We start from the raw sequence: 26,560 nt of genomic DNA on the forward strand, positions 1-26,560 counted from the left end.
TCAAACGTACTGCAGTCCTTAAGTATGCCCAGCGCGCCGAGGTCGATGTCCTCCTTCTCCAGGAGACCCACCTGCTGGGTGAGAGGTGCCCCTTCTTGGCCAGGTACGGGTATGACCGGGTGTGGCATTCGGGATACTCTCGCGGATCACGGGGAGTCGCCATCCTGCTGCGCCGCTCCGTCCCCTTTGTCCTTTCCCGGGTGATCCGAGACCCCCAGGGGATGGGGATCGCTATTAGCGGTACGCTGGACGGTCGGCCGCTCAATTTCCTGTCACTCTACGCGCCACCCATTGAGTTGTCCAGGGCACTATCCCAAGCCGCATCTATGTTGGCTGCTCTCCCACCGGGTGCGGTAGTTGTGGGAGGGGACTTTAACGCTGTCTCCGCCCCGCCATTGGATTCCTCCGGTCTGGTATCGGCGCCCCGCGCCGCGCGGGCTAAGCAGCTGGTGGGGTGGGCAGAAACTCAGGGCTTATGCGACGCTTGGCGTATTTGGCACCCGCACACACGGCAGTACACCCACACCTCAGCCGCCCACCACACTCACGCGCGGATCGATGCTATCTTTGTCCCCTCCACCGACTGTGCGGGCATCCAGGACGTCCAAATCCTTCCTAGAGGGATATCCGATCACTCACCTGTCCTCCTGGGGCTGGGCTCCCCGCCCCAGGGGGCCCGTCAGATGTGGCGCTTCAACGCCTGGTTTCTCCGGGATCGGAAGCTCTGCAAGGGGGTGGGATCCGCGTTGGCGCAGTACTTTGGCGACAATGACGGGTCAGTCTCATCGGCGGGGACCCTCTGGGAGGCGGGTAAGGCCACCGTCAGGGGGGCCGCCAAGGCGCTGGTGGTGCGCCGCCGTCAGACGCAGCTCCAACAACTCACTGCCTGCGAGGCCCGGGCGTTGCGTTTGGAGCAATCGCTACCCGCGGATGGAGATCCGGCTGTAGATAGACAGCTGCGGCTTTTATGGGAGGAGATTCGCCAGCGGTCGTTAGACGCGGCTAAACTCCTCTGGCAGTCCTCGGTGGCACGGGTCTACGGGTGGGGTGATAAGAATGGTGCTCTGTTGCACCGGCTGGTTAGGTACTCGGTGGCGTCGCGTATTATCCCGGCGGTCACTGATTCGGAGGGCCAGCTTCAGTCCTCCTCCGTGGCCATGGCAAACGCCTTTGCTCAATATTATGCGCAGTTATACCGCGCCCGGGCGCCGGAATTGTCCCTAGCTTCGCTCCTTGCAGCTCATAATTTAAAGCTTCCTCGCCTTCGGTCCAGTGATTGGGAGAGCCTGGAGGAACCCATCTCTCTAGAGGAGATTGGGGAGGCGATAGGGCGCACGTCCGCGGGAAAGACCCCGGGACCGGATGGCTTCCCTCAGGAATTTTATGCCGCCTACAAGGACCTTCTGACACCTCGGTTGAACGCCCTGTATGCCGAGGCGGTTAAACGCGGCTCCTTTCGCCCAGAGGCCGACATGGCCACGATTGTGGTTTTGCCCAAGTCCACACCACCCTCTTGTGATAGGTCAGCCTATCGGCCGATCTCCCTCATTAATACAGATATCAAAATCTACGCGGCGGTCCTGGCGCAGAGGCTTCGGCCCTTCTTGCCGCACCTGGTCCATCCTGACCAATGTGGCTTCATGCCGGATCGGGGTACTCGCCACTGCCTGCGCCGCCTTCATGTAGCTCTGGCTCACCGCCACCGCATATCCCCATATCTCACGCTCCTACTCGCCGACTTCGAGAAGGCTTTTGATTCGGTTGGGTGGTCCTATCTATTCGACGTCTTGGCTCAGATGGGTTTCGGCCCCAAGTTTGTCGGAATGGTGCGGGTCCTTTACGCGCGTCCTCGTGCGAGAGTGCTAGTTAATGGGGCATTGTCGCGGCCGTTTCGGATCGGCCGGGGGACGCGGCAGGGGTGCCCGCTGTCGCCCCTCCTCTTTGCCCTTGCTATGGAACCCCTGGCCGCCCTGGTCCGCGCAGATCCTCTTCTTCGGGGCTGGGAGTGGCCGGACCTTGTGCCCGACAAAATAGCCCTTTATGCGGACGATGTATTGCTGTACCTTAGCGACCCGGCCCAATCTGGTCCCCGTGCGCTCCGTCTCTTGGGCCTTTTCGGCCGTGCGTCCGGCCTCTATTTGAACCCACACAAATCGGTCCTAGTACCTCTGCACCCCTCCCGGGAATGCTTTGACTGGCAGGACAGGATTCCCCTCCACCGGCTGTCCTTTAAATACCTGGGTATTTGGATCTCTCTTCTCCCAGAGTTGAGTTGGGCCCTTAATGTGGCCCCCTTGGTCAAGAGGGCCAAGGCTGATCTGGCGCGCTGGCACTCGCTCCCGCTTAATCCGCTGGGGAGGGTGGCACTCTACAAAATGATGGTCCTCCCCCGGTTCCTTTACGTACTACAAAACACCCCCGTGTCCTTTCCGCTGCCTTGGTTCCGCGAGATGGAAGGGCTGGCTACCCGATTTCTCTGGGGTGGTGGTTGACCGCGGCTGGCCCTCGCTACGTGTCGCCTGCCCACCTTCGATGGAGGGCTCGGGATGACCAATCTCTACCTCTACTATTTGGCCACTCGCCTCCTCGTTATTCATGATTGGTTCGGAGGGGGATGGTCCGACCCGGCCTACAGGGTGGAACTAACTGCCTTGTGTTTCCCCTGCATTTTGGATCGTCTGTATGGTGCCCCCATTCCCGCTTCCTGCCCCGATATCACTAGAGGGATCTTTTTTGCCTGGCGGGCGGCGCTCCGTCACACCCGATGGACCGGGCGGCTGACTCGCGCCACCCCCCTTTGGCATGGGACGTGGTTGCGGGACGTTGCTGCCCTGGAGGGTTTTCGATCATGAGACCTGCTCGGCATCTCCCTGCTGGGGGACGTCTGGCGGGGGGGACGCATGTGCTCCTACGCGGAGCTGCAGGCGCGCTTCTCTCTACACTCATCACAATTTTACAAGTACCTCCAGCTGCGCCACGCCATCCGCACCTACACTCCCCTGGATGTTCGGTTGCCGGACCATAGTCCCCCGGAAGCTCAGGTCCTGCTGGGTAACCTAGGGAGGGGGGGTATTTCCCGTATACACCGTACTCTTATTAACAACACCCCCGCGGTCCAGGACGGCTTGAGGGGCAGATGGGAGGGGTGGGTGGGGCCCATGGACGAGGTGGACTGGCGGGACGCCCTTATGGCCCCCCGGCTGGTGACGGCCTCAGCCAAGCTACGGCTGATTCAAATATATTATCTCCACACAGCATACCTTACTCCGGCGCGTCTACCCCGTGCGGGCCTCTCAGCTGACGCCTCTTGCCCCCGCTGTGGTTTTGACCCGGCCGACTTCATTCATATGGTGTGGTCCTGTCCGGATCTTGGGGATTACTGGAGGGGCATAGAGACTGATCTCACTGAGGTGCTGGGCTGGGAAGTGCCACACAATCCTAGGCACGCCTTGCTGGGCATCACTGATGGTCTACAGGGTACCCGCGCAGAGAAACTGTTCCTTATGACTGCGTTCATGGTGGCCAAACGGGATATTGCAGCGGCATGGAAACACTCACAACCGCCTACCTTGGCCAAATGGAGTGCTGGTGTAGACTGGTGCGCGGCCCAGGAACGGACTCTCTACCAGGCGAGGGGTTGCCCCAAGAAATATCGCAGAGTATGGGGGAAGTGGTTGGGCAATGTATTCTGAGTGGGTGTGTTGGGGGGTGGGGGCGGGGGGGGCGGGGGGTGAGGCTTTGGGTGGGGACGGGTGGAGATTGGTCTAATTCCGTGTACTTGCACAGTGGTGGTTGGTCCGGCTCAATGTTCCTTATTGTGTTTTTACAAAACCTAATAAAACTTGTTTATCAAAAAAAAACTTAAGAGCCGAGATTTACTGAAGCTTTGGGTATTTGCCAAGTGACGCAAACTGACAAAAAGACTTACAAGGGTATTTACTATCCACTGCAAACGTTTTTTTAAGCTGCAAAGGCGCCTTTTACTGAGAAAAAAAACCTTTTACTTGCATTGCATGGCTTTGCATCAAGGGAGTTACTGTGGTGGATTAATGCAAATACCCATAGGATTTGAAACAAAGCTCAATTAACTAAGATAGCAAGACTGGGCGTTGAATTAAAAACTAATGTCTCCTTGAAATAGGCTTTAAAAAGGGGAAATGAGCTTGTTTCTAAAAAAAAAAGCCCATGCATTGCACGCATCCAATGAGTGGAATCCTTCTGAGTTTGTCTATGTATAGGAATTTGTACTGGAAGGAAAAATTTTATTGGCAGTTGAAAAAATGTTTGATGCAATAAGGTAGATCTCCAGTATTTTTATGGTTGTGCTGACTAATAGTACTATTTGGCTTATAATCTTTGCTACTTAATAATAATGCTACAAGGGTGACATTTTGACATGTTAAAACAGACGTGCCACTACTATGTAAATTGATGCACTTTATTATTGTTTTAATATGATGGTCATTGTAATAATTGCATATTAGCACTTTACAGTACATTGACGCACTTTGTTATTGCTCTGATATGATGGTTGCTGCTCTAATTTGTGAATGAAATGTACATTAGAAACTTTTTTGTTTCAGGTAATTTTCCATCTTAGCATTAATGCTTTGAATTACAACATGTGCAAAGATTTCCAGCTGAAATGAATGGTTATTCATTAGAATATCTTTCCATTATGTATAAGGAAATAGTATGCTGTGCACGCCATCACTTTTAAAATATAAAATGTGCAATATTATTCTGTAATTATTGATGTTATGTGATTGGATTTTATTTTATTGATAAGTTTTAAAATTGTATGTATAGGACTGTTTCTTATTTTATGTGATGGGTAGATGTTTTGCTCGTAATTCATTTTTAAATGATTAATCTAGTTTTTAAGATTGAGATGTGAAATTGTTGTGATTGCAATGATTTTAAGTAATTAAGCAATAAGGATTATTACTATTACTATACTGGGAGGTATGATTCCAATGGAAGTCCTTTGCCAGATGGAGGACTCTTCCCTCTTCGCCATGGTGCGAGGCTGTGTGCCGCACAAGGCAGCCTGCTTGTGCACTAGCACAGGGGTGACAATTAGGGGTGGGCGGAATTTGCGAAATTAACTTTCGCAAATTATCGCGAAAATGTTAAAAATTATCGCAAACAAGCGGAAATATCGTGAAGATGCGGAAGTTTTTTTCCGGCATGTTCGCGAGATTTTCTGCATGGTTGCGGGTCGCCAACTTACCCATGTGGTTGCTTGCGGGCGCGGCCATCTTGTTTTGAGTTGTCTCGCGGTGCATGATCGCGAGAAGAAAGACGTGATCGCGCGACGCATGACGTCACTGCGGGCGCGAACTGTCGCGAGACAGCGCAAATGGCTAAAAACAATACAACATCTCATGGAGAACGCGACCGGATCAAGAAAACTTGTCGGCGAACGCAGGGATTCAGCTAAGGCGATCGCGCGCGCGCAAGAATGTATTATTTTACAGTGCGAGCAAGAAACAATTTATCTCCAAGCTGCGGAAACCGGAATTTTTGACATTTTCGCGCTCTCCGCGGAACGCGAAAATGTCAAATTATCGCAATTTCCGCGAACGGAACGAAATTTTCGCCCAGGCCTAGTGACAATTGATAGCAGTTCAGTCTTATGAGACATGGCTCTGGGCTTTGTTTCTACCACTTCACAACACAGCACAACAAATGTGATTGTTGGTCTGCATTGCGTTAAAAATATAAATTCTGCTCCGGTGGATGAGTCCGGCTGGTTTCAGGCTCAGAATTCTTTCGGCAGAGGCTGAAGGGGACTGGGCAGGGAAATGAGGAGAAAATGAACAATCTGACATTTAAGTGAAAAAGCGATGGCATGAATGAAAGCACCATGCCTAGTTAGCGCCAAGAAACTACGGAATAATCAATAACGCAACATAACAACATGTGTGCACGGGCCGTGTGTCAAAAGGACACATTTTAAAGCATTCGCAACATCCTGGAGACCAGATATCCTTATTGCGAAATCCAACGCACGAGAGATGACGCGGCTTCCTTCCGAGAAGCTGCTGGCAGCAAGATGAGATAAGACGGCAAACACGAGAACATGAAAAGAACATCTTTCAAAAGGAAACAGAAGAAATCCAACAAAAGAAAAACAAACGTAAAGATTTCTCGACAAATATGAACGGGGCCGTTTGTTTTATTTCTTAAAACGCTGCTAATTCCTGCACCAGACAGTGTTCTCTGGACTGAAGATGTCAGGACAGTATCCTACACGCTGGATGGCCGTGAAACTGGCAAGGAGGCTCCGTGCTGGCATCTGCTGTGAACTGCTGGTCATGAGGTCGAAATTCAAACATGTGGGATTATCCTTTCATCCTTCCAGGGTTGGGACATTTTCCATCATTTGATTAGATGGCAGTAGCAGGTGTTATTTACAGCACCGAAGGGATGAGAAAACTGTAGCATGATGCGTTCTAGAAAAAAACGTATGAAGATTGATCCCAATATGTGCAGCTTTCGAGCCCACGCTTGAAACATAATTACATTTTAGTAATCCTAACCCTACCTCTAAATTGAATTTGATTCCGTTTCTTAATTGATTAAAATAGTGTTTCCTTATTCTAACACCACGAATTGAACCCAAAATTTAATTTTCTGACTTTAAATAATTTTATTATAAAATGCAATTCTAACTTTAAACCTAACTCTTTTTAATGTATTTAAATACATTAAAACGGAATAAGCTTTTTTTTAATCTGAATGTGCGCCGCACCCTAAAATTAATTCAATTTAAATATTTGAAATTAATTTAGCATGACATGCTAATCTAGGCTGTGGGCGTTCCTTCGGTAGCCAAGCCACATGTCACATAGCCCAAACCATAAACGCTACGGGCATGTGTCCCACAATTATATGCAATTCCATTTTGGGTCAGTGATCCACACACAGAGGATACACAGGAATTCGAAAAGCCAGAACGCTCTATGTTTAAAGGCAAGAACCTGGTGTTAGATATGCCCCTGTGCATCACATTAAACATTCCAAAGAGATGGGATTTCAGGGGCCGGTTGCCTATTAACATGAGTTGAGTCCGCGCCAGACCATGAAACGCTCACTGAGCCAAACAGGTGACTGCACCATTTGTGTACTGAAGAGTCTTCTTGCCCCTAAAGTTAGGTTGGCTTCATGGCTCTCTTGCCCCCTCCTTGGTACCTTTGGGGCAGATGACTCCTTATGCGTCAGAATTCAGACATACAGTGTCTGCTGTCTGTCAGTGAGTGTTGAATAAAGAATCCAATCCTCTGGGGTGAATGTCCTTCATCTTTTCCAGATAAGACCCTCAGCAGGATCTGGTTTATGGAATTAGCCAGTTCTCCACAGTCAGCAGCCGAAGTTAGTGCTGCCCTTGCCAGATCTCTGTCACTATAATGGGGACTTAGTGGGGCTTGCTTTTCCTGTTATAGCTGTGGACAGTGTATATCAACGCATTGAGAAGGGTCATCATAAGAGCTCAATGGACCGTCGCCGTCTTTAGGCTCACTTAAACCTGCCTTACCATTGGATTATATGGACTATCATAACACCAACAAGCTTGTTTTCGTGATTAAACCCCATCAGTGGCTCTTTGTGACTATCAAAACTGGATTTTACCAAGAAGACCTATTGCAGAGATAAGGCTGCACCCTACTACTAGTAGTGGTTAGGAACATTACTATCTAGTAGGAATAGTCCACACTAAGAAGATTATGCTATAAAAATGCAACTCATAACCTTAAGTACAGTTCTCTCCTTGATCACAAGAGCAAGCATGGTACAAGCACCAAGCACATTGTAGGGCATGTATGTCAGAAGGCAGAGGGTGTTTCAACCGGGCAGAAGCGGGCATGATCACAGCGTTGACTCTGCTGTGCTCACCCACGGTGTATGAACGGTGGCGCTTTCTGCACCACATCCAGTACAGATGACAGGACACGCAAGGGGCAATGGTGAGTTGGAAGCATTCGATTTGAAGTACATTTGTGTGATTCTTCCTAGTAATCGCACAGTGAAGGGGGGAGGGAACTGTTCAATCATTATTGCTGCTGCTGTCCTCCCAGTCATCATGTGGTCCATTGAGTGGATGCTGCTGCTATTGCTAATGTTGATGCTTACATCAGCTTTTGCTTTTATATGCCACAGCGCGCCCAGTTTCGATGATATATGCAGTGGGTAAGATTGTATATTTCAAGTGTAATGAAGTTTTGTGATCTCCATTGTGTTTGAGAATATGCTTGGTTGCATATTTGATAGCATCTGATAAATTGACCCACTTGTCATCCTGTTTATTTACAGTAATTCCCTTTCACCTACTATGGTGGCTGACAGCGAACATCACCATGTAGTCAAAAGTTCCCTAAATCTTCTAAATGGGTACATATCTATCATGTGAGGATTACCTATGGAATCTTCTATGGATGAGTAGGAAATTAGGCAAGGATGTAATTCTAGAAATTTGGCAAATACTTTGAATCCTAACAACAATGTAGCAAAATTCTACAGAGACAGGACGGATATCTTCACCCCCTCCCAACTTTAAGTATCAGGAATTGGCACTGAAAGAGCGAAGGACCCATGCCTGACCAATCTTACTTGCAAGAAATAGTCCTTCATGAAATTCTCCAGAATTTACAAAAATACTGCAAAACCATTTCAGAGAACTGGCAGAGGTGCAGTGGCTAATGGCCCACATGTACACTAGAGTGAAGCGGGAGAAACCAAGACGACTGCACCTGATATCGAAATGGAACATATGGATACACATCTCCAGCACACGAGTCTGTTCTTCATAACCAGTGAAAATTATTTTCTATTCTATTCTATTCTATTCTATTCTATTCTATTCTATTCTATTCTATTCTATATCTTAACTTCATAGCTACTTACCTTAACTAAATGTTGGGAGTCAATATTATGATATCCATATACATTAAGGACAATATTAAAATGATGATATGGTGGTCGAACACCCAGAGCCGCCGAGACCCCACTGAGGTGCCACAGGGATAACTCTGGGCTCCCAATGCCAAATGAGGAATGGTTGAGAGCAGCAGCAAATTAAAAGTCCCTGACGCAGCAAAATTCAAGGATATACATTACTCCATATTTTTGCTGTATCAGTGGAAACAGGACCTTTGGAAACAATAAAGGGATCCATCACAGGAAAAAGAGAGGCCTCCCATTGGCACCCAGCGGAACTGCGAATAGTTTTCAATGTGGCTTCCAGGATCTTTACTCAATCTGAAATAGGGACAGTTCCTGAAATATCTCCCAATTATTGTGTTAATGACAGAGGGCCACTCTGAGATCTCCGCACCCATTCCTGTGCATTCCAAGGCATTTTTAGTCTTTGAAGTTTGTGAATTCCCACAAACAAGTATGTTTGTGGACATTCACAAAATACTTCATTCCCCTTCCAGCCTGGAAAGGGCTATGTGTTCACATCAGACAAGTGCTGGCATAAATACAATTTCCAGGGTGGGATGGGGAATCAGTCACCCCCAATTCTGGTTGGGGCGTAGTGGAGTGGCCTTCTTGATGGGGAAAAATATTTTCCCAGTGGCAAGAAAAAAGAAACAAAAAAAGGTGCATTTGCATTGGGGGATTCATTCCCCCATCCAGAATTCTGCACTACTGAGAAATCCATACACAGAAAGTACATGCCCGACAAGGAAATCACGTAATTTCCCAAGAAGTCCACATGGAAACCTGCTCCCGATGCTGATCTCTATGTGGATCCCTTGAGGAGACTGTGAATTCCAAAAAGTAGAAAAACTACCCTCGGACCTAGATTTAAAAATTCAAGTATTGTTTAACTACTTTTTTCTTTACTAGGAGCCTAAATCTGTTTCCTGGATCGGATGATGAAGGCATCACCTCATGGGTAAATTGTAAAAGGGCTTTGCCGAAACTGCAAAATTTCGCAGTGAGAAATAAAAATCTGTGTTAATGTAGTAAAGGCTTACTCGCTTATAAAGGTGTAAGAATAGAGGTGGTAGAGTACTCAATGACATTCAGGATTTGCCTAGATTTTCACTGCTACAGCTGGGGATTTTTGTGAATATCCAAAACGTTGGGGATTTTTGTGAATAGCAAAAAGTGGGAAATCCACTCAAATTGTAGACAAACTCAGCAAGGAGTTTTGAGTTGACTATGTATTGCTGTCCATTTCATTGGAGTGACATTTACACATCAAAGGATGAAGTTGATGATAGCATCTTATGTGCAATGTTTTCTAGTATTGAATTTAATAATTATTTTCCATTTCTCTTTCCCAGTCAAAATTGTGTGGATGCGTACCCTACATTCTTAGCCGTGCTTTGGTGCGCAGGATTGTTTTGTAGTGAAGGTAAGGCAAACATGTACATATTTACCTTAATCCAATAATATGTATGTATGTACGTACGTATGTATGTATGTTTGTATGTATGAATGTATCTATCCACAAACACCTCTCCAACATACAGAGAGTGCTCACACTCCAAGGCGGGGGACAATCCATCCATTCAATTGCACCAGGCGGCATAGAATTCTAATCGCCAACATAACATGTGACACAAAAATCCGCTTCATAGTGATCTGCAATTTTAATGAAGATGTGTTTCGGCTAATCAAACAACCTTTCTTAAGTCCAACAAATCGCCATTTTGAATGCCGTTTCAAATGCCCTTAATACACTTCCACTCAATAAACATTAAGAACATACCTCAGGTTACCCAGTGTGCAACAACAATGTATCAGCCATGTGTCCATCAATTATATCATAGTTTATATCCGCCATAAATGGCCTTTTACTCATGGTTCTATTATACAAATGTCCAAAGTTGCACCGTGGAAATTACACAATGCTAACTAGAACCTTTAATTCTAATTGTGAATACACTGAATCGTTAGGCCTTATTTTATGCTTGTAATTATTTCATAGTGTAGATGAATCTTGAAAATCACTCAAAGAAAGAGCAAGGCTGGAGTGGAAGTAAATTCTGCCTAATGTTAGGGAAGACTGACCCAGACCTTCTGCTTCTGTCCACCAATTCATAATGCCACAGTTTTAACAGGTGGCGATGTAACAGTAGTGTGAAATCATTATGCAAAGAAAATAATATGACTTTTATCAAAATAAAATAAACTATGCATAAGGCCAGTAAAGTGATATACGGCTCTTCATAACTAAAATTTGGACGGCAACTCCCTGACGACTTTGTGAATCGAGGAAACGTGTTTCATTTCACAGCAGGAGCCCACTGCTAGAACCTGTCAGTGAGCAATGACATTCTACCTCACACTTATCAGTAACACATTGGCAGAAAACAGGTCTGAGGCAACACACTCTGACAAGCATTGGCAAAGCAAATAGGTGTGGCATTGATGCGCTAATAGATGCAACCACAGGCAAGCACAAATAATAACTGCGTGTGTTCGCATGTCAAATCAGGACCTATTGGCTTTGCCAAGTCTAGTTGTCCCTAGGGGGAGCAGCAGAACACTGCAGCATCACAGGCTGTTAATAGGTGCCTCAAGCTTTAAAAAGTACAAGTACAGCTGCAGTTTATCATAATGGCCCTGCAAAATAACTGTGATCGAATTTAAAAAATATTAGATAATCAGGCAATACTTCCATTAGTACACCTAGATTGTTTCTATAAAAGTTCTTTACTTAAGAAGGACCACAATGGTACATATAGCAAATTACATAGAAAATGGACTACAATGGCACATACAAGTGACACAGAAAAAGGACTGCCGTGGTACAAACTGCTAGCAACATAAAAGAAAGACCATAATGACTCACAGAACCTGCAAAGTAGAAGAAGGCCACAGTGGCACATACAGCGAGTAACACTGAAAAGGAGCCTAATGACATATACAACAAGTGGCATAGAACACAGTGGTACATGCAGTCTTTGTTAGGGGAATGCTAACAATGGGAAAAAATAGGGGTGAGTGGTGGTGTAGGAAAGCTAAGGTTCCTACCATTATCTAACCTGTACAATGTAATCCTGTAACTTTCATGGCTATGCAGTGAGTTTCCCTTCTGGAATTCCCAATATCTGAAGCAAACTGTGAGATTTGGGAAACTGTTAATGGTTTATCTCACAGGATGGAGTGGGCAACTGTATAGCTTGATAAATAATCGTGTAATGTATTGTGTAATAATTTGTAATCTGAATGTACTTTTTTAAGATTACGTGTATGTGGTCTATTTTCAACAAGATTTGAAGTATTGATGAATGAAAAAATAAACTGGGTGTCCTCAAGTTTAGATCTATGATAAATTAGACCTCACATTTTTTCAAGTGAGTAAGGGGCATATTTACAAGCCCCTATCGCCACCACAACTTTTCAGGAAGTTGTGGTGGCGATAGGGGCTTCACCTCATTTACAAGGCAGCTTTAAGCCACATAATGTGACTTAAGGTTGCCTTGTAAATAAGGCACCCTTTCATGCAATACTTAGCGTGAAAGGGGAGGGCAATGGGTGTTGCTGTGGGCGGTGCACCGTAACACCCATTGATTTTGATGCTGCGCCACATTTACAAGGGTGGTGTAAACATGGGACAGCGCCAAAATTAAGACCAGGGAAAACCTGGTCTTACCCTGGCGAAACAAGGAATAAAAAAAAAAAATACTCTTTTTTGCTGTTTCCATGTGTGCTGCTTTGTGCACGCATAGAAGTTACAAAACACCATTGTTTATGTGCAGGAAGGGACACCTTCCTGCACATAAACAATCTTCCCCTGCAACGCAGACACCCTTACACTATGGTGCAAGGGTGCCTGCGTTTGTGTTAGACATTTAAATTTAGCGCCAGGGCAGAGGGATACGCAGGGCTGCACCATATTCTTCTAAATATGATGCAGCCCTGCGTTTCAAAAGTGATGGAGCACAGCGTTAGCCTTCTTGGCGTAACGACAGGCTTCGCAACTTTACTATTAAATATGCCACCAAGTGTCTCCTTTATTGAATGGTCATATTGTGGGGAAGCCATGAGCCTCCTACACTTCCCGGTTCCCAATTTTAAAGTAAAGTTTGTCTCCTTTCAATCTCTAATTTCTTACTTCCATAGCTGTTTCTTGATAGCTCATATCAGGAGTGCCATTTTCTTAACTTACTTTAACTTCCATGCAAGAACATGAGGTGTGGCCAAATGCTGCCCCACTAACCCATTAGCAGTAGTGGCTGCTACTGGGCAGTAGTCGTGGGGCAGGAGCAGAGGTGGGGGTGTAAAAAGAAGGTAAAATACACTTACCTGCAAGCCGCCTCCTCTCCTCCACCTCACGCAGGAAACCAGGAAACAGGAAGCCAACGGGCTTCCAGACTCCCATTACCAATCACACCGCTGCTGTCACTAACATGTCAGCCGCGTCGTGATTGGTCTGAGCACCGTGGTTCGGTGCTCAGACAGGGACTGGGAGTCAGTGCATGTTCTCTACCCAGGTTGTGCAATACAGCCGGCTGGAGTACATGCTAAGTGTGCATGACTATTTGGCCGGCCCAAGATAGCCGGCCAAAATGTCATGCTCACCACTGCTCCCCTTGCTGTGTGGGAAGCCCAGCCCCACCCTGCACCTATAGCCAGGACGGAAAAATAAAATGATAATAACATAGAGGCCCATTAGGATGTAGGGCGGATCGCCACCGCCTGCATGGCGGTGGCGATCTGCCCTACATTTTTCCCCAGCCGCCACCCATTTATCCTCCGCCATATTAGTATGGCTGGGGTCAAGGCAGCGGACGGGAAGACTGTCCGCCGCTTTTCTGCCCGGTCAACAAGTCGACCGGGCGGAAAAGGGTTTAATATGGTGGCGGTGTCTGCTAGACACCTCCATCCATATTAGCATGGGGGCGGAAAGGCATGTAGAGTCTGCTTACGGGGGCCCGTTGCGGGCCCCCAGGATATTGGGGGGGAGGGTGGTGGGTGCACATGGGGGGTACCTATGGTACCCCCTGCATTGTCATGGACATGGTGGCAGGCACCTCACGGTGCCTGTCACCTTGTGCATGACAATGCACGCAGTGCATGACAATGCACGCAGTGCATTCTCAGCATTGTGGCGGGCGGTGCTGTGAGCACCGCCCGCCACAATGTTGGGAATGGAGGATGCCACCGCCACGGTGGCGGTGGCATGCTAATCGCCGGTGCGGGACCACCGCACCACTGGCGGTCGGTCCCAGCACCGCTAGGGTCCGCCCGCCATCCTAACGGGCCCCATAGTGCTATTATCATTTTATTTTTCCTGTGGGCGACGCTCCTCCGCCCGAGCGGAGGAGCCGCTGCTGCTCGTTAGATATTTTCTTTGATGTGCCCTTCCAAAGGTGCTTTAGATCTATGCATGCACTTTGAATTTGCTTCTCCCTGGATAGGTGTAATAGAATATGCTATATATTGTGCTGCAACAATCCTCGAGGTCAGGTGATCTTAAAATAATTGACTAAGGTATATACACTTAATATCCATGAACACAAATTTAGAAGAAAGCAACCATTCCCCTGCTTAGGGAGAAGACAAATCCAGAATCAGTGCTTTTAATTCCTAACTCCTAGCATCCCAATGACACTATTGTGAATTCCATGATCTGACTATCGTAATTTAATAAAGCGTTGATTTTGGCTCCATCTCTTTCAGCTCCTGCTGCTTTTGCTGGATTGATGTATCTGTTTGTGAGACAAAAGTACTTTGTTGGTTACCTTGGAGAGAAGACTCAGAGGTAAAGTTATTATTCAAATGGTGACATTACTCAAAAGAATATGTAGCAAGGGCAAGACATCATGCTAGACATAGCTCAATACAACCAGGGACCTCAACTGACAACTCTCCTCGCCAGTGGCGGCTCGCAGAGGGAGTGCTGCGGGGCAGTGGGGTGGACGGGGAAGGGATAGGGCGGGTGGTAGTTGAGTCGGACATATGATGGCAAGGAGTAAAGTAAGTAAATAAATAAATAAAGCTATTTACCTTGTGCTCGGTGCATCGCCAACATGGTAAATGTTGGACTCCCCCTAGAGAATGCGAAGAGGGGTCCCCACATCTCCATGTCTCACAGATATTCATTGGCATTGAACAGAATGAAGGCCCCACTGAAGGGTTGGGGGAGCTGAAGGCATGGTGGCCCCCTGAACCGTAGGGCTGCAGAGGCTTGTGTTACGCCCCTGATCATACTTCGATTCAGAACAAGAAAGAGAAAGGCAGAAAATGAGAAAGTAGAAGGAAGTGCAAGAAAGGAAATGATAGACCAATGAAGAATGTATGGAATAAAAAGACCCTGCAAGAGTAAGGCAAAGACATTTAAGTGTAGGGTCCTGAAGGCATGGTGCGTAGCTAGGACTTGGTAACCTGTCAATTCAGAAATTCCGCATCATCAGTGATGCGTTCCTGAAGAAAGAAAAATACAAATTAAAAGGTCATGACCCCAGCAGAAACCTTGTTACACTGTACATTAATAGGTGACATGCTTCCAAAGTTTGTGATAGTTCGTGTTCATTGCCCTAGAAGGGAACTATTGCGTTACATATTGTGTTACAAATATTCTACATTTCCTTTGTCATTTTCCAATATAATTGTGTACATGCTCTATTGCACAGTCCAAATGAGATTTTCTCGCAAAAACACAAATGTGTAGACTGGAACAATGAAATTGAACATTGATTAATCCTAGATAAGTTTTAGGTTCTTAAAACCGATAAACTTGTAAAACTTGTAATTTGGAGAAAATAAGCCATAAACTATTTTGTGTGATGGTGCGTCAGTGAACCTCCATCATCATTATGTAGCCTATTAAGGCCTCATCCAGATGTAATCTCCCCATTCCTCTGAATAAATCACTCAATCACACACAAGCAGTTTAAGTTAGGACTGGCAACCTAAGGGAGCAATTATGAAGAAATCCTCTGGAGTAATTACGATGTGCCGGAGCATCTCAGCTTTACACCGGCTGTTGTATACCGTTGGAAACTAAAAAAACTGAAATTAGCCAGGTAGGGATATCAGCACCACCTCTCCCATAACACAATCCAAGGCTTTGCATTTGGCCAGGTCCTACCCTGCACCCACCATCATGTCCACAGAGGCCTCTGTGTATGATATTTGATTTTGAACTATGGTGGTTGGATGCAGAGCCTGGCCAAACCGATAATGATCATATCCACAGGGACCACATTGCATTGCCTTCAACCATGTTCAGTGGGAGATGGGCACAAGTTCTGACATTTGTCCCAGCTCTGTGCCTATCATGTGAACAGACCCCATTATGGATGTCTTTTGGCTTTACACAGTGGGGACTAAGCACAGGGTCTGTTTTTTGCCCACATCCCGTTTTCCAGCTGCCATGCTGACAAAGGCTATGACATTAGCCAAGCCTAGCGGATGCCTTTGGCTAACTAAGCCTTTCATCCATCCCCCATACCCTCAGAGGCCCCTGCCCACATTCGTTGGTCATACAGCTGACGTATTGATCTAGTATTCCTGATTCCAAACCTGTCAAACACAGAACCCAAGTTTCAAAAGTAACAGGTCAACGGACAATTGCACCACACAATATCGACCAGAAAAATATCATGGTACAAAAACATTCTTACAAAAACACTGCTAACCATAATATCAACTTTCTTAAACACATATAGAAATAACAAAAATATTGACTACAAAAATGTTGGAAAACCACAAATATCAAAATTAAAAATATAGATTCTCAAAATATCAAGTAAACATTAAAACAAATTCAAAACAACATACATTTCGATAATTAACATAACAGCACCCATAACCATTTTATTAAAATCGAACACATAAACAGACAAAATAATATATTTTAACAAAAATTTAAAAAGCAAAAAATATATTATAAAGACAGTAACAGACATTTAATATGCATGTTCCATATAAGGATAAAACTATTACAGTATAGCAACATATAATAAAACACACTTCAAACTAAATATCAAATTAATGTAAGAAAGCAATATCCCACCCAACAAGTTGATTTTAGTAAAATAAGGGAAAAGTGAATTACAGTTTAGGAGCAGAAGTTCCCCTGGAGCCGAAATGCTATTCACCATGTAGCAATCCAAAGCTAAAAAATTCAAAAAGCCTGTAAAATGTACACCAGATTGAAAGAAAGTAATCCATCGAAAACATCCATATCAAATCCTATGATTCCCCCAAAACCTGAAAAATACAATTAAAAAAGAAATACTCGAGGAAAACTTGAAATGCAAAGAAATTGATAGTAAAACTTTGGTTATAAAATAATCCAAACCCTATCTGAAAAATTACGAAAGTATCAAAAATCTTCTTTCTAATTGCACAGCATTATAAGTAATCAAAATACATACATTCCTACCCACAAAACAACCATTGCTGTACGTCAGAAACAGAACATTCATACAGATCATGTGTAAATAACAAGAATAATCTAACTACAATTTTTTTTTTTAAAACACTACACAATATATTAGGCCCTAACGTACAAACCTTTATCTAATGAGTTAACCTAACTCAACTAATCAAATAACTCTAACTAAACTAGGGATGGACTGACCGCCGTAGCCAACTGGATGACAGCCAATTGCCTTCAACTTAATGGAGGTAAAACTGAGGTGTTGCTCATGGGCAAAAATTCCAACATCTGGAGCAACCTTTGGTGGCCCCACTCATTGGGCCCAGCCCCCCCGCCTAAAAATCTGGCAAAAAACCTGGGAGTCTGGCTGGACTCGACACTCAGCTTCCAGGCTCACACTAAAAAAGTTGCCGCGACCTGCATTGGACTACTGAGAAGCCTTCATCCCATTTTAGGCTTCTTCGATTCCAAAACGAGACAACTCATCGTACAATCGACCATCTTATCCAGGCTGGACTACGCGAGTGTCCTGCTATTAGGAGCTAACAAAGCGGAGATCAAGAGATTCCAACGAATTCAGAATTCCGCCGCCAGGGCTATAGTAGGTCTGCCGAGAAGGTGCTCCGCGAGAGCCACCATCCAAAGACTACACTGGCTACCGGTAGAAGCCCGTATCCATTTTAAGGCCCTTATCTTTGCCTATAAAATTCTGAGTGCTGAAGGACCAGAGCTCCTTCGCCCGTTGCTAACGCCCCACAATCCCCAACGCAACCTCCGCTCCAAAGGGCAACACCTAGTACTGGTCCCCCACACGAAGTACTGTCGCATAGGAGGACGCTCCTTCAGATTGCTAGGGGCCAAATTATGGAACTCCCTCCCCCTCCACATCCGCTGTATTGACAACCTACTGGCTTTCCGCAAAGCTATCAAAACTCTTCTCTTCCCCCCCATGTAGGTTCTCTCCCTTCTTTTTTTCTCCCAGTTGGTTACGATGGTTCTAGCGCCGGGACGCCCCGTTGCCAGGGCAGCTGTTGCGCTTTACAAAACTGCTAACATAACAACATAACATAACATAAACCCACTAACTTTCACTAACCTTACTGTAAACCCACCCAACCTAGCACTATTAGTTAAAAATTGAAAAAGAAATGCCCTTATTGTAAATGCGAGCCACAATCCCAGAGCCGCCATTGTAGTTGACCGCTACTTTATACTAAAAAAAAAAAAATACCTACAAAATACAGTCAACAGCAAAAAAGAAAGAGAAACGGAAATAGAAAAGACTTTACTTGCATTGAAAGCAATGAAGACGTTATTTACCTAATTATTTAAAATACAAAAGATATTTCATAAGATGTAATTGTATACCAAAGTTCAAATTATTTACATTAAAAAAACAATTTATTAATATTGCTAAATAAATGACAGCATCATTTAGAATCATTATTTATCGGAATATCATTTTTTACCCTGGGCACGAACTCCGCTCCTCTGGTGGAGTTTGCGGAATTTTGCATACTCCGCGTTCTGCAGAGAATGCAAAGTTCCTGTAAAACTTCCGACTCCGCAGCGGAGCGGAGTTCAGCCCCAGACCCTCCCATCTCCCACCCCCCCGCAATAAATATTTTGTAAATAAAATTTACAATGAAAGTAAAATAAAAGCACACTTACCTTATTGCGGCATCCTGGGGATTACATTTCACTTCTATTGTCATAGTGGCTATCTATCTATGTATACATCTCAACTTATAGCACATGTATTGACAAACCGCATTGTACTACCTCCCATATAATGGTGGGCTGACAGACAGCTATCCCCAATAATGAACACCTAGAGTGTATTACAATGCCTCAGGTAGGAGATGTAGTGGAGACCATATATCTTTCGGCCTGGACGAGGGTAAATCTACATAAAGCTCAAGTTGGGCATTACAATAGATCGAGCCATGTCTTAAGCATTGGAGCCCAACGTCTTTCCCTCCAGCAGGTCAACTGTCGTTTCGTAAGCAGCAGTGACAGACCTGAAAATCTCCTACTCGGGCTGGGAGGTCCTCCATCCAATACACTGGGTGGAGAAAAATGAAAATGGAAATGGACAATTCTCAGCCTACTACTCTGGAACAACATGCCCTTCAGTCTACAACACAAGTGCCAGACGTTGTCCGCCAGAACCTCCACCATATCAGATTCCCATCTGGTCTTGACCCCGTCATCAGAGTCTGGGACTGCCCCCAAGACTGAAAATCTGCCTCATAGTAAGCTTTGTAAGGTGAAACACCAGTGGTTCAATAGAGAAAGAGGGAAATTCAGATCTACATGCACTATGGATATGGTAACAGAGGACAACATTTAAAAGGGAACAAGGGAGGCTGCTCCTGTTGTTAAAAGTAGCCATCTTTGTATATACTACGCCAAGTCACAAGCCCTGATGTACACAACTGTGACACTGCCTCCACATAACCTCCAGTCTTGGATGGTAGAGCACTGGCAGTTCCTGGACATAGGGTATTGTGGCCTACTTTTTTTCTCAGTGAGTCTCCAGTGAGTACTGTGCACATCGTAGCGCCTAAGGATTTTGATGGTTGAGGGGGTGGCAGACCAAGCAATGAACGGAATGGCAAAGGGTGTCCAACTCAATTACAACAATTTGTAATTGGTAAAGTGGGTCTGTGGACACATATGATAGATTTTGAAGTCAGGAGCTTCCAATCCGCCAAGGTGGAAAGGACGTGTTAGTAATTCCCACTTGATCCTAGGCAGACCAGCTGCCCATGGCAATTCCACCATTTTCGATCAGAGCATCTGAAAAAATGACTTACCAAGTAAAATAGGAATGTTCATGAAAAGATATCATATTTTTGGTTTAACAACCATCTTCATAAGGGAGAGTTGCACCGCCAGTGATAGCGGAAGTCCCTTCCATCTGGTCACTTGATCAGTTTATCTAGGAACACCCCATAGTTTTGCCTGATATGTATCTGTTGGACAGGCCACATGAAGGGCTTGCTCCCTCCCCGCATGACAAGGCCCAAGCCCCGGACTCCCAGGTGTTACCCACAAGGGCAACCCGCACCCCGTCTCCCAACGGAACTCCTGCCCCCGGACAGCCATGTATCATGGGGCCGAACCACTACCGGCTCCCCCGGCCGGATCAGCCGCCATCTTGGACACTGCGCCACGAGGCCGCGTGGCCTCAGCTCGACCCTAACCCTGGGCCTGGCCGGCCCCGACATCCCGGCACCACCATCCACCCAGGAGGTGAACGGACCACTTGGCAGGTCAATGGGAGAAAGAAGTGTCGATGGCTCTCCCCCGCCAGGTGCCGATCGCCCTCCAGCTCCCCCAGGCGCTGGCTCCACCCCCTGCTGGGTGTCTGGACTCCCTCATCCCGGACCCCCCGACCTCCAAGTGCGAGGGTCCAGACATCAAAGGCGCCAGACCTATAACTAGGGCAGCTCCAGAGCAGGAAGGCAGTTGTATCCTGGAGTCGAGAGACACCGAGAAGAACTCAGCCTTGACGGACTACTGGCGCTGCCGTAGCCCCGCCTTGTGAAATATCGTCCTGCCTGCTGGCGCTGCCGCGGACCGTGTAACGACCACCTTCATCGGGACCTGCTGGCGCTGCCGCGGACCGTGTAACGACCACCTTCATCGGGACCTGCTGGCGCTGCCGCGGACCGTGTAACGACCACCTTCACCGGGACCTGCTGGTGCTGCCGTGGCCCGTCCAAGCTAGAACACCGAGCTCGAGGATTGTGAGCTATCCACCATACCATCTCAGCTACCAGATTAGTAACCAGACTGTCCCGCTACCCCCTTTTCCCAAACCAAGAGACTAGAATCGAGGGGACCCCTGAGTCCAGACCTCCTTGTACCATTTCGTCGTACCTTAAGAAATCACCTATAAAGAACGTTAAATCCTATCCTTGTGTGGTGTATATCTGTCGGGGGGAAGTTAATCATCTGTACGATCGCTGGAGACGGCTCTCCCCGGAGACCTCTCCCCTTGTCCTCGGCCGACCCTCCCGGTCCGTCTAACATTGGTGGCCAGCGGCGCGATCCGAATCAACGCGTAATCGTACAGAGAGTAGCTCACCCCACGACAAAACCACGATGTCAACCAAAGAGAGCGGATCCACCGAGAAATTCCAGATGGATAAATTGGAAGAGTATAGCCATCGTGAACTGAAACAATTCTGCATGGAACTAGGCATTGCTACCACCAGCCTGAGTACCAAAGACGATTTGAAGCACGCCATTGAGTCGTGGGCGGAAACCGGGGTCGCCGGATCCCCAGACCAAAACGGTGCAGCATCGGAGAGGAACGCCACGGCTCCCGAGGAGCGAGGAACGGGCCTCTCGCAGGAAGAGATCCAAGAAAGAGAAAAAAACAGATTACATGAGTTGGAAATGGCACGACTCAAAATGGACGGTGAACTAAAATTAGCCGAGCAAAAACTGAACCTAGAACATCTGCGGCTCCGAGAAGAACGGGAAGAAAAACAGAGGCAGAGAGAGCTCGAAGAAAAAAGACTAACATTCGAACACGAGCGCAAACTGGCAGAAATAGAACTACGGAAGCAGAATAAAGAACCGGAGGTGCCTGAGCGACCGCGCACCCCGGGAGCAACCGAAAAGAAAGTTCACATCCCCAAGGATGTTGTCCGAGAGTATGTCCGAGAGGACGACATACAACAGTGGTTCAAAGCCTACGAGATCGCCATGACCTCCCACCGGATCGATCGGAGTGACTGGGGAGCCGGCCTATGGGGAAGGTTCGTCAACGAAGGCCGCGATGCCCTACTGCAGCTCCCAGACCATCAGATGTCATCCTATGACCACATGAAGGCTGCCCTCCTCACCCGATATGGGCTCACACCCGAAATGTACCGCCAGAGGTTCCGAGACTGCACCCGCGGATCCTGGGTACAACTTGGGTGGAATATGTCAACTATTTCAGCCGAGCCTTCGAGGGTTGGATCAAGGGAAGCCACGTAACGACCTAAGAGCAACTTTTTAATCTCATGGTGTGGGAGCACCTGTCTAACAACTGCTTCGTCGAGCTCAGGCAGCACCTCCTCGACAGTAAATTGACTGACCCACGGCAACTCGCCGCCGAAGCTGACCGGTGGGAAAGCACCCGAGTGGGCCGGAGAGGGCCACACGAGCAAAACCGGAACAACCAAGGTCAGCACCGTCCCCGAGGAGGAGGAGGAGGCCAGGGGCGAGGGAGAGACACCGTCCCGGCCACTCCCGCGGCCAGCACCCCGCCCCCGGCCGGCCGGGGCAACCCCCGATGCGCCCGGGGTTCCGAGCCAACGTCACGTGTCACCGATGCCAGCGAGTTGGCCACTACGCCAATGACCCGAACTGCCCGCAGAACCAAACGCCAAAACCCCGCCAGGTAGCTGCCGCCGCCCTGGGGGGAGAACAAATCTCCGAGGAACAAGAAGAATATGAGCAGGCACAACAAGAGTGGGAACCGGCCGCCATGGTTCTAGCGTGCCTAGGGGGAAAAGACATGGTCCCGCGGGCTCCCCTACCCGCCAACACCAGAAAATATAGCCAGTGGGTGAACATTAATGGGCGCCGGGCCGAAGCCCTACGTGACACAGGGGCCAGTGTGACGGCCGTCCGCTGTCACCTGGTAAAACCAGAGCAGATCCTGCCGAACATTCTCTGCCCCGTCCGCTCAGCCGACAATTCCGAGAGTCTATGTCGGATGGCCTGCGTCCCCTTCGAATGGGGAGGGGTCTCCGCCATGTTGAAGGTGACGGTCCGGGATGTTTCCCCCTTTGGACTGTCTCCTGGGGAATGACCTTGAGAGTTCCCCGTGGGCCGCCGTCGAAAGAAGAGAGCACCTGGGGATGCTGGGCCTCCCGGACTGGGCGTGCGTAACCACCCGGTCCATGGCCGCCCGTGCCATCCCCCGACCAGAAGAACCAGAATGGCCAGCACCTCCTCCCCCGATCGCTCCAGTAGAGGACACCGACTATACCGACCCCCCAGAGCCAACCCCCGAAGGGGTCGCCCAGCCCCAGGACCTTCCCGGCCTGGCTCAGTGGCGTCAAGAAGGGGGGCCCACCCAGGAACAGTTCCGCCAGGAGCAGAAGACCTGTCCCTCCCTCGAGGGACTCCGCCAGCAAGCCATCGCCCAGAGCGCAGGGGACTCCACCGGAGCCCATTGGGTCTATTGGGATAACGACCTGTTATACAGTGAACAAAGAATCGCGGAGTTAGGGGCCAGTCGAGTGCTGGTGGTGCCCCTCCGTTTCAGAGACTTCCTGCTAAATTTGGCCCACGATGTCCCCCTGGCTGGACACCTGGGCCAGGACAAAACCTACAGTCGCCTGGTGACCCACTTTTTCTGGCCGAGGATGCGAAACGACGTCCTCAACCACTGCCGGTCCTGCCCCACGTGCCAGGCCAGCGGGAAGAGCGGCCGCAAGCTCAAAGCACCTCTGCAACCCTCCCCAGTGGTCACCACCCCGTTCGAGAGGGTAGGAATAGACATTGTGGGGCCCCTGGACCCCCGCACAGCACAAGGACATCGGTTCATCCTGGTACTGGTGGACCACGCCACCCGCTACCCCGAGGCTGTGCCCCTGCGAACTGTAATAGCTCCGGTGGTCGGCCGGGCCCTAATGGGGATCTTCTCCCGGGTGGGCTTCCCCCGAGAAGTCGTCAGCGACCGAGGCACAAACTTTATCTCGAAATATATGAAGTCCCTCTGGCAACAGTGCGGGGTCACCTACCGATTCACGACCCCCTATCATCCTCAAGGGAACGGACTAGTTGAGCGATTCAACCGCACACTCAAGGGAATGATTGGGGGATTGGAAGAGCCCCTCCGTCGCCAGTGGGATGTACTACTTCCGTGCCTCCTCTTCGCCTATCGAGAAGTTCCCCAGAAGTCCCTCGGTTTTAGCCCTTTCGAACTCCTGTACGGGCACCCTGTGCGAGGGCCCCTCAGCCTAGTCAAAGAAGGTTGGGAGATGGCCCCCCTAAAGACCCCTCCAGACGTCTTCAAGTACCTCCTGGCACTACACAATCAGACCCGGCGATTCAGGGAAATGGCAAAAGCGAATCTTGAGGCCAGTCAGGAGGACATGAAAAAATGGTACGATCAGAATGCCTCCTCCGTCGAATTCGAACCTGGTCAACAAGTGTGGGTGATGTCCCCCACCGAACCATGTGCCTTGCAAGATAAGTGGACGGGGCCCTTCAAAGTGGTCGAACGCAAGAGCCCCGTCACCTATCTCATCGATATGGAGTCCCCCCGGAACCCCCTCCGGGTCCTCCACACCAACAGACTCAAACCCCACTTTGTGCGCTCGGAACTCAGCCTCCTGATGGCTACAGACAGTGGGGCGGAAGAAGACTCCGAGCCTCTCCCTGATCTCCTGAAGACTCAGGAGAAAGACGGTTCCGTGGACGGGGTCCGGCTCTCCGATGCCCTCACCCCAGAGCAACGCCAGGGCTGCCGGGACCTCCTGCTGCAGTTTGCTACTCTGTTTTCCCTCACCCCAGGGATCACCCCCTGGTGCTTGCACGACGTGGACACTGGGGACAGTCCCCCTATCCGACACCGGGCCTACCGCGTACCAGATCGGGTGCGGGCCTGCATCCAAGAGGAAGTGTCCAAGATGCTCACGCTCATCGAGCCCTCGGACAGCCCCTGGGCCAGCCCGGTCGTGCTGGTCCCCAAAGCCGCTGCCCCCGGCACCACTCCTGAACTCCGATTCTGCGTCGACTATCGGGGCTTGAACGCTGTCACCAGGACCGACGCTCATCCCATCCCCCGAGCGGATGAATTGATCGACCGCATGGGGGCTGCCCGCTACCTCAGCATCTTCGACCTGACAGCGGGCTACTGGCAGATCGGTCTCACACCCCGGGCCCAAGAACGGTCCGCCTTTTCTACCCCCGATGGCCACTACCACTTCAAGGTCATGCCCTTCGGCATGAAGAATGCCCCAGCTACTTTTCAGCGTCTAGTGAACCAGGTCTTGGCGGGGCTCGAAGAGTTCAGCGCCGCCTACCTGGACGACATCGCTGTATACAGCCGCCACTGGTCCGACCACCTCCACCACCTCCGAGAGGTCCTGCAAGCCCTCCAGCGGGCCGGCCTCACGATCAAGGCCGGCAAGTGCCAAATTGGTCAGGGATCCGTGACCTACCTCGGACACCAGGTGGGAAGCGGTCTGGTGGCCCCTCTGCAACTCAAAATTGCTGCCATCCAGTCCTTAGTTCTATTTCTTTATAGTTAAATTTGAAAGTGTACTTTAGATCAATTATACACGTGCAATAAATGTTTGTCAAAAACTTATCAAAAACTCCGCCACAGTCAGGCGTTCCCGACTGTGGCGACTGTGGCGGAGTTTTTCGAGCCTGATTGATGAAGTAAAATTAGAAAGTTTTGAAAAGGATATCAGAAGCAACGAGGATTTCTCCCGTCTGAATCTCCTTATATGAGTTATTCTGTCAACAATTAGATTCATCTAATAAGCTTTGGCAAAAATATATAAAAACGAAAATCAAGCTGCGTGTTTTTCCGAATTCACAAAGGTTTTTTTGTGCAATTATTTACTGTCCTGAAGATGGTCTAACGGACTTCTGCCACCAAGACCGAAACGTCGACACCATCATCTAATTCCGCATTATTTGACAATTGCAGTTGATTTTTTTTTTTTTTTCATTCATGAAATTAATCTCTGTTAAAACCACCTGGAAATAGATTTTTTTTTGTTGAAATGTGGATTTGAGTTAACCCATCCTTCATGCTATATTGCCTAAAATTTATTGTTCCTTTTGTATCCCCCTTGTCTTGATTTTGATTGATATATAAAAAGACTTGTGTTTTATTCACAAAAAACAAATCCCGTGTGTGTACTTTTTATCTTTGATAAGTTTTTGACAAACATTTATTGCACGTGTATAATTGATCTAAAGTACACTTTCAAATTTAACTATAAAGAAATAGAACTAAGTAACCTCAAGCGAAATCCCTTGTTGGCAATTTCACTATACCAATTTATCTGCCTAAGCCCTCAAGGGTTTATTGGGCTTACCCTTTACGTACTACTGCCATCCAGTCCTGGCAACCCCCAGTCACGCAGACCGAGGTCCGAGCCTTCTTGGGACTCACCGGCTACTACCGGCGGTTCGTGAGGGACTATGGCAGCATTGTGGGGCCCCTCACGGGTC

The 26,560-nt window shown here is 48.1% G+C and overlaps 1 protein-coding gene across 2 annotated transcripts in view; it reads left to right on the plus strand.

Moving 5' to 3' along the window:
• The window catches only part of ALOX5AP (arachidonate 5-lipoxygenase activating protein), a 216,908-nt gene that overhangs the window by 138,132 nt on the left and 52,216 nt on the right, over window positions 1-26,560 (plus strand). For both annotated transcript variants that reach the window (XM_085621660.1, XM_085621661.1), the window contains exons 4-5: window positions 10,299-10,369; window positions 14,647-14,728. In XM_085621660.1, coding sequence (XP_085477786.1) covers window positions 10,299-10,369; window positions 14,647-14,728 — 153 coding nt within the window. The remainder of the gene's footprint in view (window positions 1-10,298; window positions 10,370-14,646; window positions 14,729-26,560) is intronic.

Source organism: Triturus cristatus, chromosome 8 (genome assembly GCF_964204655.1).
Source record: "Triturus cristatus chromosome 8, aTriCri1.1, whole genome shotgun sequence".
Taxonomy (NCBI): domain Eukaryota; kingdom Metazoa; phylum Chordata; class Amphibia; order Caudata; family Salamandridae; genus Triturus; species Triturus cristatus.